We start from the raw sequence: 10,994 nt of genomic DNA on the forward strand, positions 1-10,994 counted from the left end.
CACTACATTTTAATGCAGAGTAAGAGCGGGGTGAGGGCCCAGAGAAACGCGGCCCTTACCTGAATTGGAATCGCCACGGCAGCTGCGGGGAAGAGCGTGGCACCGCAGGCTTTAGCCCCGGCGACAGCTACGTTGATGCTCAGAGCAGCCGGCGCAGCACGTCTGTCTTCCCGTTACCTCAGGCCCGCCCAGCAATCCAAAGCTTCCGACCGCAACAGAACCAAGTTTACAAGATGTCGCCGGAGGCCAACGCCGGAAGGCCCGCCCAGTCGCCGACCTTAGGGCGGAAGTACCTCCCCCCGAGTCCCCATTGGCCCAGTAAAGGTGACGCACAGCGCACTGCCTTCCGGGTAATGTAGTTCTGACGGAGTCAGAGAGGTCCAAGAGGGTCTCCATTCCTGACCTCAGGGAATTGTCCAGGCCCACCAAGAAAGGCGCTGGGTAGGGATGGCTGCAGGCTTTGAGGAAGGGGCGGGGCGGGGCGGGGCTCCAGCTTCTTGGGTCACACCCAGATTTCCATGGAATGTAGTCTGCACTGAGACATACGTATGATTTCACATGTTCCCCAAAACTACAAATGGTTACTCAGATACAAAGTGCATCCACCCACAGCTGGGACCTAAAATGCTCTTAGTGCTTTCCAAGTACATGTTACACTGAAACTTCAGAATCAATCGTAGGAGTTTTTCTGTTAGAAACAAGCTAGAGGGGCGCGGTCAGATAAGCATCTGACTTTTGCTCAGGTCATGCCCTTGGGGTCCTGGGATCGGCCTGCCCCAGGCTCCCAGCTCGGGGGTAGTCTGGTTGACATGCTCACTCTAAAATAAATCTTAAAAAACAAACAAACAAAAACCGTAGAGCTGGTGATTATATCCAACCCCTTACTCCATGTATTACATTCTTTCTTAGATTCTAAGACCCATCTGAAAAGAGTGAGTGACTTACCACATGGGGAAAGGCGGCTTACGAACACTGCGACACAGAAAAGGATGAAGAGAAACTGGACACCTCACACACAACAGTAATGTAAAACAGTGCCAGCGTTATGGAAAACAGTTCCTCAGAAAAAATGAACATATTACCAGAGGATTCAGCAATTCCGCTTTTTGGGGATATATGCAAAAATAACTGTAAAGCAAGGTGCTGAAGAAATCTTCTTTGAAAGTAAGGTGTTAAAGAAATATTTGTACACTCGTGCCCATAGTAGCATTATTCACAATAGTCAAAACAGGTAGAAGCAACTCATGGTCCATGGACAGATGAATGGATAAAATAAATGGATACAGAAAATGTGTCATACAAATACAACGAAATACTATTCAACCTTAAAGCAGAAGGAAATTCAGACAGATTCACACACAAGATACAGCATGAGTGAACCGTGAGGAGGATACTATGCTATATGAAATACAACAGTGGTTTCAAAGGATCGGGGGAAGGACAAAATGGCGAGTTGGGCAATGAATTTAACAAGATGAAAAGAGTTAGAGATATCCATTGTACAAGGTGAATGTACTTAACATTCCTGAACTGTACCCTTAAAAACAAGATGGTAAATTTCATGTGATGTGTATTTTATCACAACTTTGAAAATGAAACTATATATTAGTTTTTTTTCCAGTGCTAATTTAGAACACACTTTCGGCTGAAATCTTTCCCCATCTGCTCTATTCACGAGGTCGTTTGTTCCCAAATGCTGAAAAACGTGGGAGGTACCGAATGAGGTGGCAGTCTTGGCTAAAGAATTTCCCACATTCCCTGCACGCATGATGCCTTTACCCAGCGTGAATTCTCTGATGCTTAATGAGATTGGTTTGTACCTAAATACCTCCCCATGTTAGCTGCACTTGTGAAGTTTCCTCCACTGTACATTTTCTGCTGACCAATGAAGCAAGGCTTTCTAACAAAGGCCTTGCCATATGCTGAACTCCTAAAACCTCGGCCTGGTGTATTCTTTGGTGTTGTTAAGTCCAGCTTTTTGTGTAAAGAATTCCCCACAGTCTCTGACGCTGAAGGAGGTGGGACTTTCTGAGGAAGGTCTTCCCACATTCATGACACAAATAAGGCCTTTCTCCAGTGCAACTTCTCTGCTGTGTAAGGAGACTGGAGTTCTGTGTGAAAGACTTCCTGCAGTCACTGCACTTTCTACACTATGAACATACTTCCTTGTAGCTGGTAAGTGTGGAGTGGTACCTAAAGATTTTCCCACACTGGCTGCACTTAAAAACCCTTAGAGTTGTACCTAAAAAATGTTCCACTTTCGCTACACTCTTAAGACCCTTCTGCAGTGTGGACTTTCTGGGACTCTACAAGCATGTCCTGTGGCTGAAGGCTTTCCCACACCCGCTGCACTTACCACCATTTTGTCCAACTTGGTGTCCCTGTGTGGTTTCCACCCACTGTGAGTGGCTGGGAAGGGGGGAGAAAGACTGTGAAGTCCTCTCCACGGCCTCCCTCCATGCCAAGGTCTTCTCTGCCATATAAGCTATGTGGTCCAAATGAAGGCCTCCCCTCATCACTTCTGGAAGGATTCTCTCTAATTTGATGCTTTTGGTGCCAGACATGCTTTCCCCCACAAGTGTGCAGGCCTCGCTCAGGGTGTGCTCACCATGCTCAGCCAAGTGCAAAAGGTCTTTCAAGAGCAAGCTCCACGTCTCCCAGGGCTGGGACTTCTGGATGCATGGGGCTGGCTTTGGAGTCCTGACCTGTGACCCTCCTACAGAAACACCTTGCTCTGAAGGGTCCTCCTCGTCCCGGGCTCCATGCCAGCAACCTGGAAGCAGAGAAATGCCGGTAAAGTGCCTGCTGACTCTGTTGGGAGGAGGCGGCCCCATCGGGAGTGTGTGTCGGACACACGCACGGACGAGGCCGCGGGACTGCTGACGGGTGAGGGGGACTGAGGACAGTGAGAGGAGGGTGTGCTCTGCAGAGCTCTGCAAGCTCCCAGGATGGGAAAGCCCTGACTCTGGGGAAGGCCACGAGGGACGGGGAAGTGCAGGGAGGAGAGGTGGGCTCCCCAACTAGCTCCTCTGCAAATGACTGTCAACAAGGCCAGAGCTGCTGGTGCCTGGTGAGCACTGACACAAGACTGGGTCCAGATGCAGAAATGGGTGATTGCAACACAGCAGCTGGTGTTCAGAGACTATTTAAGAATATGTGCAGCCCTCCAAGGAAGCAGTGGAAGGGAAAAGATGAGAGCCCAAAGTCAGAGTGGAAATATTAATGGGAAAGAAAATGTAAAAATGAGGTGTGGCCACTGTCCCAGGCATCACACGATGGTGGACACAGGACAGATGTTCCCTGTGAGGGCCACATTCTTTTGAGCCTCTCCTGATGTTGCAGAAGTAATGTCCACCCTGTCAGGTACCCGGGGTCCTCCTATTGCTCAATGTGAGCAACTACCTGGGCCTGGAAGAGGCCAGTCCTTGGGGAAAGACGGGGAAAGGGAGTAGCCAGCACCCACCCAGAGTGACCCACCTCACAGCGACATCCCACGTTCTAAATTTACAACAGCTTCAGAGGAAGGTCTTTAAAAAAACAAACAATCCAGTGTTCCCTACAAGTGGTGACCAGATCAGTGCCTGAAGTTCCTGGCACAGGCAGGCCCCAAAGTATGTTAAAAAGAGGAATGGAGAGGCCTGGGGCGCAGAGGTTCCAAGCACAGAGAGAGAGGCGCCCGACCATGGACGGGCAAGGCAATGGCACTGAAACCCCCAGGCCCACACCGGAGGCACTGCTTTGGCCTTCTAACGTGCCGGTCTGCGCACTCAGCCCCAGCGGTACACTGCCAAGGCAACCCGCATCGTCTGCCCCAGTCCTCCACCAGAACCAAAGTCCCCGGGCACCAAAGAACAGCTCTCAGTTTCAGTATCTCCACCTAACTCTGTTTCCTGCTTTAGCTCATCTGCAGGGACCTGTGTGGGGATCTGACGATCTCATAAGCAACCCTGACCTTCTCTCACCACCTGACCCCTCATTCAAAGCCCCAGACTAGCAATGCTTCTGGCTGATGCCATTTGCCTCAACTACGCTACCAACGTGAATGAAAGGATCCCAACAAGGGTCACCAGGAAACCCTGCTGCGTCCACTGAGGGGTAATAGGCCCTGTCCTGCTCTGGTATCTGGTCTTCATTGTGGAGGCACCTCAGCATCCATCTTCTGTCCACTGAGAAGGCTTTACGACCTCCCCCCTTCACCTCACATGCACAGCCCCGCAACACCACCATCCAGGCGCCCAACTGAGACACAGATTTAGCCCCCTCCTTCCCTTACCTTGTCCCTAGTGGTGCTACCACCATAATATAAAGATGCCTCCTCTGAAATCAGACCCACAGCTTTACTGGGGTCCACAGGCCAAGTACTATATTGTGTGTGGTTGTCTCCCACTGAACACTAAACTCCAAATCTTTGGGTCCAACAGCCAGCTAACTGGACACATCCACTCAAAAGTCTCTGGAACATTTCTGACGTAGCCAAGAACGGATTCTTCAGATTTCCTCTGAAAAACCCCTTCTACCACTGACTTCCCACATCCAAATTGATGGAATATCCATTCTTCCAAACAAGGCCCAAAGCCATGGGCCTGTTCCTCATTCCCCGTTTCCACATCTCCCAGCTCCCTCTCTCTCCACATCAGAAAACGTGGGCAACTCTGTGCAGAACGCATCCAGAAGGCAGCCCCACCTCCCTCCTGTCTGACCACCACCAACAGTCACTTGGAGTGTCTGTCTAACCCGGTCTACCCTCCACTCTGTAGCCATGGGAATCTGCTACAATCTGGATCAGTCCACCTCGCTACTCAGCTCCAAACCTTCCCTAGGCCCTGCTGTCCTCAGATTAGAGGCCTAGAACCTAGGGCTGTCATTTGAAGCCTGATCTCTGTGTGCCCTGACCTCTCACCCCACCACCTCGCCACCACACTCCCTACCCCATCACGTATAATAGGAATGGGAAGCTTCCTAAACAACCCCAGCTAAGTCTCACCTGCAGGCATTTGAACACTCTGGATCTGTGCCCAGGATGCATATTACATCTTATCCAGTTGGCTGTCAGCAACGGAACTGATCCATGGAACCCAGATTGAGTTTGGGACCCTGGGCTTTGTGGAAACACAGGATCATCAGTCCTGAAAGAGAGAGAAGAATAGATGAAGATTCTCAGAACATCACCATTTCCTATATTGAGTCGCCTAAACCACTCAGGTGACAATCAGGGTTGGTGAGAGCCTGGGACATCCTCTACTCATTGGTGCAGGATCTAGAAGCATCATGGGACCTTGTGGAAGGAGGGAAGCCATGAGAAATGGGAACCATGGTAGGATCCTATAAGCTGAGCTGAACCACGGTCCAAACTGAGCTCCTCAGGCCTCAATGCTGCCTCTGCTAGCTGTGTGACTCTGCAAAGACAACGTTCCTGTGTGTCAGTGTCCTTATTCCATAAAACGAGAAGACGTTTGCACCTCGGGGCTGATACTGATGCCACACCTACGAAGTACACACCATGTACCAGCTGTCGCTGGCCACAGCATCAATGGTTTTGCCTGTTTTCAGTGGAAGTGAAGTGGTAGAGTTTTTAAAAATTTGACTGTATTTCTCCCACTTTTTAAGGGTTTAAGCAGATGTGATACACAAAACTTACATCACAAGCCAATACTTAAAGGTAAGTTAACATTTAAACCAATCATTAAGTATTTGGATAAATTTAAGTACTTCAGTGCGTTTGTTTCTAATTGCCTGTCTATGTGTACGTATCTGGAGAGTGGTTACTTTATCAGTGTTCAAAGGGAGGCACTGAGCACTACTAGTCCTTGTACTATAATCCACTGAAGACAGCATGCGGGAAGCCCTTGACCGGACAGTGGATGGGAGGTGAGGCAGCAGTGCCCTGGTCAGGGACCCAGCTGCTTCACGAACCCCGCTGACCTCTGCCTTGTTCCATAGGGAGTGGTCTTGAAGGTCTGCTTAGCCTACAAGGCGCAGAAGCTATAGCAACTCACGCCTCAGTCTCCGTGTCAGGCCAGCGCCTTACTTCACCTGAACCTCCCTTTCTACGTACACAGGCCAGAATTCAGCCTACAGCAGGACGGCTCCTCTCTGAAAAAGCATCAGGGATACGTGCCCACCTGTGCCCGGCTCTCTGGTCTCAGGCCTTCCAAACCTCACTGCAGAGCCCATCTGAAAGAACAATCTTAAGAGTCTCCTTCTTTAGGGGTGCCTGGGTGGCTCAATCAGTTAACTGTCCAACTCCTGATTTTGGCTCAGGTCATGATTTCAGGGTCCTGGGATTGAGCCCCAAGTCAGGCTCCATGCTGGGCATAAAGCCTGCTTAAGATTCTCTCTCCCCCTCCCTCTGCCCTTCCCCACCTCTATAAAAACAACAACAAACTTCAGATGGTCTTTCACCTCTGTCCTTTTACTCACAGACATACTGGATGCAGCAGGAAATCTTGTCGACTCTATATGATCTATCCAAACTCTTATCACAGCTCTCCTCTAGTGCCACTCCGTTCTAGCCCTACCACAAATTCTCCTGGATCTATTGCAGTGTCCTCCTCATGGGTCTCCCTGCCTCCATTTCCTATTCATCATTCAATAACCTCAATTAGGTCCCTGGAACCAATTCCAAGAAGTGTGTGTGTGTGTGTGTGTGTGTGTGTGTGTGTGTGTGTTGGGGGGGAAGGGTTCCCTGAGGTTCCTTACACAATACCAAGCAATTTAAAAGAAAAAAAAAGAAATTATTATTTTGGCAGCGGCGGGGGGGAGGGTGGTGAAGAGCAGAGGGAGACAGAGAGAATCTTAAGCAGACTCTGTGCTGAGTGCATATCCTGAGGCAGGACTTGATCTCATGACTCTGAGATCACCACCTGAGCCGAAACCAAGAGTCAGATGTTTAACCGACTGTGCCACCTGGGTGCCCCAACACGAAGCAATTCTTAAAAGCCAGCAAGATGTCCAAGCAGTCAATTCAATTCTGATACTATCAGGAAATAGCATCAGATTCACAGGTTAAGGGTTCAGTCCTAAACGAGTGCACCCCCCACCATCACCGCCCCCCCCCGCCCCCGCCCCCCCCCCCCCCCCCGCCATTTCGGATGCCATTTGCAAGCCAGGCTGTTACTTGTGATTCTCACTGACTGGTTAAAAATCAGAGGTTCTTAAGACCCCCTCCATAGGTTTAACTGATCTGCTGGAATGGCTCACAAAACTTAAAAAAAAAAAAAACAACCACCAAAAAAACCATTTTTCTTGCTAGATTACCAGTTCATTATAAAAAGGATATACCTCAGGATAGCCAGACGGAGCCCTGATGCATATGGCCTGCTATGAAGACAGGGCGCAGAGTGTCCATGCTCTCTCCAGGTGCACCGCTCTCCTCAAATATCCGTGTTCACCAACCTGGAAGCTCTCTGAACCCTGTCCTTAGGCTGCATTACAAAGCAGAGTAGATTAAATCACTAGCTGTTGGCTATTGGTTCAACCTCCAGCCCATCTCCCTCCCCCCAAGGTGGGGCGAAATGGGAGGGGAGGAACTAAAATTTCCAACTGTCTAATCACATGGTTGGTCTCCCCCACCCCCCACCTCCCCGCAACCAGCTTAGGTGCTTCCAAGTCACCTCATTCATAGAGCAAAAGACAACTTTATTACTGCCAACACTTAGGAAATTTCAAAGTTTTTGTAAGCTGTGAGTCAAGAAATATGGACTGAGTCCAGATATATATGAGAAATATATTCTGGTCATCTGATGGAACAAATACATATTTTTTTGTAAGTCACCGCCACAGCCCTCCCATCCCCGACCTCTTGCGACCTTCCGCGGACCCCGGCTGCCCACGCCGCCGCTGCAGGCGACACTCCGCCTAGCCCTCTGTTCCCCGCACACACAGGAGTCCCGGTCCCCCCGCCCCTGGTCCCGACTCAGGAGCACCTACCGGGACAGCCCCCGGCCGCGCCCCACCGTACGGGTGGAGCCAGGACTCCACGCCGGGGCGCCCTCCGCCCCCGCCCCGCCGGCCCGGCTGTAAGGAGCTGAGCGGGCGCCCCCCCATCCCGGCTGCAGGGCTCGGGGCTGGGGGAGGGCGGCTGAGGGTCCGGGGGTCGCAGCACCCACCTGAGCCGGCTTCATCGGCGCGGCCTCCGCCAACGACGCCTGGGAAGAGCGGGGCGGGGAGCGGCGGGCGACCGGGCGGGGACGAGGGCGCCTCGCAACCGCCTCCGCGGCCGGGACGACGCCTCTTCTGAAATTTTCCGTCCACTTCCAACTAACCCAGGGTTCCCCAAACCGTACATCAGCCAAACCGCCCAAGAACGCGAAGACGCCCAACACCACGAGGACGCCGCCGGAAGTCCCGCCTCACACGCGCACCCGCGGGAGAAGGGCTCCGTGCTGCGCTTTCATTGGCTTAGCTCCCACCCGGGCTTGCCGCAGAGCCTTCTGGGTAATGTGTAGTTCTCCGGGGGCTACCCGCCGTATTTGGGAGCCAGGTCCTTCCTGACTTCGGCGATGGAGGCCAGGGGACAGCATGGGGTGCACTGGGCAATGGAGTTCCTAGGTTCCTATGATGTGGCGTGGGGTCGCTGACTCTTAAAGAGGTATACCCAGATTTTCTCCGAGTGCAGTGTTGAACAAATGCCAGAAAGAGAGATCTGTTATTACAGACTCTAAGAAGCACAGAAGTTCCCAAAGGCCACACAACCAAAGGGACATACCATAGTATTGTTAAAAAAATAAAATTCAACCAAGTAATTTTGAAGATCTAATTGGCTTTATTAAACCCCTTATCAATCCCATTTAGCAAATAGAGGAGAGCTCTGAGGAGTTGTACAAAATGGAAGATTTTATAGGGAGAAGGTTGGGGCAAGGAAGTTGGCAAGAGAATTGTTCTGGGCAAGGCAAGGGAAAGCATGCAGATGACCTCATGTTCCTTTAGGGGATGGAGAGGGCCCATGTGACAGCTTACTTCATTGGTGCTTTTCAGAAAATTCCTGACTGGTTAAGACTACAAATCTGGGGGAGGTGGAAATTGCAATTAGATTAGGTATTAAGCCCCAGTTTGGGGACTCAGCCTGAATGAGAACATTTAGGGCCTGTGGTTTTCTTTTTTACTCCGTAATAACACTCAACATCCACTAATAGCTCTCCATTTACCTTGTTGCTTGTCAAATACATGTTGACTGAAGTTTTGGAGGCTGTTTTATGACCTTCAATATGCTAGCTCAGGGACAAGAAAGAAAAGACCCTAGACAGGGCAGGATGGGGAGTTGGAGGAGGGATATATATCTGGCTTGGATAAATCAGTAACTGTGTTCGAACTAGCAAGCAACACTTTTATTGAGATAATATTTAATACTTCATATCTTAGATATTTTCCATTTCTTAGCTTTAAAAATAAAACGGCCGGTTATTTTGCAAGCAAAAGATGGGTTTATTCGAGAACAGCTCAGAATTGTAACCTGGTACAAGCAAACTTTGGTGAAGTCATGGGCAAGTCTGGAGAACAAAGGCGAAAATCTCTCTTTTATAGAGGAAGGGAGTGGGTGGGGCTGTTACAAAGTGAAGGTCCACTGGAGTCAACTGGGAGTTGTAATTATACTGGCTTCTCATTGGCTGGGCTGTTCCAGGGGTGGGTGGAGAAAGAAATGTTTCTTCCTCCTGATGGAATAGTAAAGTAGAACGGACTTGCAGTGTCCACCTTTATTCTTCCCCTTGGGTCTGCAATTGACAACTAGTGCTGGGAGGCCCCTGCTGGCCTCCTGAGTCCATTCTAAATCATGTTTTCTTTGATTAATTTTCTCTCATTTAAGAATCTGAAACCTATCTGAAAATGAGAGCAACTTGTCACATGTCATTCCCTGCCAAAGCAGTGTGTGCCCTCCAGTCATGGAAGCCTGCCCTGTCTAAAAGTAATATAGCTACTCCTGCTTCTTTTAGTGTTTACATCGTATATTTTTCTCATCCTTTTACTTTTAATCTGTCTAGATATGTCTTTATATTTAAAGTGGGTTTCTTATAGACGACACATAGTTGGTCTTGTGTTTTGATCCACTCTAACAATCTTCCTTTAGATCGCATTTAGATATTCAAAGTCATTAATGATATAGTTGGATTACTAATCTACCAATCTACCACATTGGTTATTGTTCTCTATTTGTTGCCCTTGTAATTTGTTCCTATTTTTGTCCTCCTATTTTTTCATCCTTTCTCTCCCCTTTGTGGTTTTAACTGAGCATTTTATGGACTCCATTTTCTCTCCTTTTTTTTTTTTTTTTAACATAACAGTTACACTTTTTTATTTACTTTGTTTAGTGGTTGCCATACAGGTGACAGTATATATCTACAGCAAATCCAAGTCCACTTTCAAATAACACTACCATTTCACAGGTAGTGTGTGTACCTTAGTATAACAAAATAATACTAATTCCTCTGTATCGTTGCTGTTATTTATTTCACACACACACACATATTCATACACATACATACTCAAGTACATTGTTGCTATTATTTTTTGACCAACTAATCTGTTAGATCAGTGAAGAATAAGACAAATAAGTTCTTATTTTACTTTCACTTATTCCTTTTCTGATGCTCTTTCTTTCTTTGTAGGTCTGAGCTTCTGAGCTATGTCATTTTCCTTTTCTCTAAAAACTTATTATTATTTTACATTTCTTGCAAGGCAGGTCTACTAGCAACAAATTCTCTCCATTCTTGTTTTTCTGAGAAATGTTTTATTTCTCCTTCACTTTTGAAAGGATAATTTCGTAGGGTATAGAATTCCAGGTTGGTGGAGTTTTTCTCTCTACATTTTAAGTATTGCCCTCCACTGTTCTTGCTTGCATGGTTTCTGAAAAGTTGGGTATCATTATTATCTTTGCTCTTCTAGAGGTGACGTGTTTCCTTCCTTTGACTTCTGTCAGGGTTTTTTTTTTCTTTTTTCCCACCTCTGATTTTCTATAGTTTGAAAATGATATGCCTAGGTGTAGTTTTTTGTTGTTGTTG

General features: G+C 48.4%; 1 protein-coding gene across 12 annotated transcripts in view; it reads right to left on the reverse strand.

The window, feature by feature from the left end:
- The window catches only part of LOC113247989 (zinc finger protein 551-like), a 37,125-nt gene extending 28,777 nt beyond the window's left edge, over nucleotides 1–8,348 (reverse strand). For 6 of the 12 annotated variants that reach the window (XR_008960036.1, XM_057313946.1, XM_044380403.3 and 3 more), the window contains exons 1-4: nucleotides 8,109–8,337; nucleotides 7,282–7,424; nucleotides 4,985–5,126; nucleotides 60–2,773 (exon numbers count right to left, since the gene is read on the reverse strand). Coding sequence is in view for 4 of the 12 variants with exons in the window: in XM_044380401.3 (XP_044236336.1) it covers nucleotides 2,609–2,611 (3 nt within the window). In the remaining 8 variants the exon portion in view is untranslated. Of the gene's footprint in view, nucleotides 1–59; nucleotides 2,774–4,984; nucleotides 5,127–7,281; nucleotides 7,425–8,108 lie in introns of those variants that run through there. The other 6 variants (XR_008960037.1, XM_044380405.3, XM_044380402.3 and 3 more) reach the window with 3 other exon arrangements.
- Nucleotides 8,349–10,994: the final 2,646 nt, after the last annotated feature.

The sequence above is a fragment of the Ursus arctos genome, unplaced genomic scaffold (genome assembly GCF_023065955.2).
Source record: "Ursus arctos isolate Adak ecotype North America unplaced genomic scaffold, UrsArc2.0 scaffold_19, whole genome shotgun sequence".
Taxonomy (NCBI): domain Eukaryota; kingdom Metazoa; phylum Chordata; class Mammalia; order Carnivora; family Ursidae; genus Ursus; species Ursus arctos.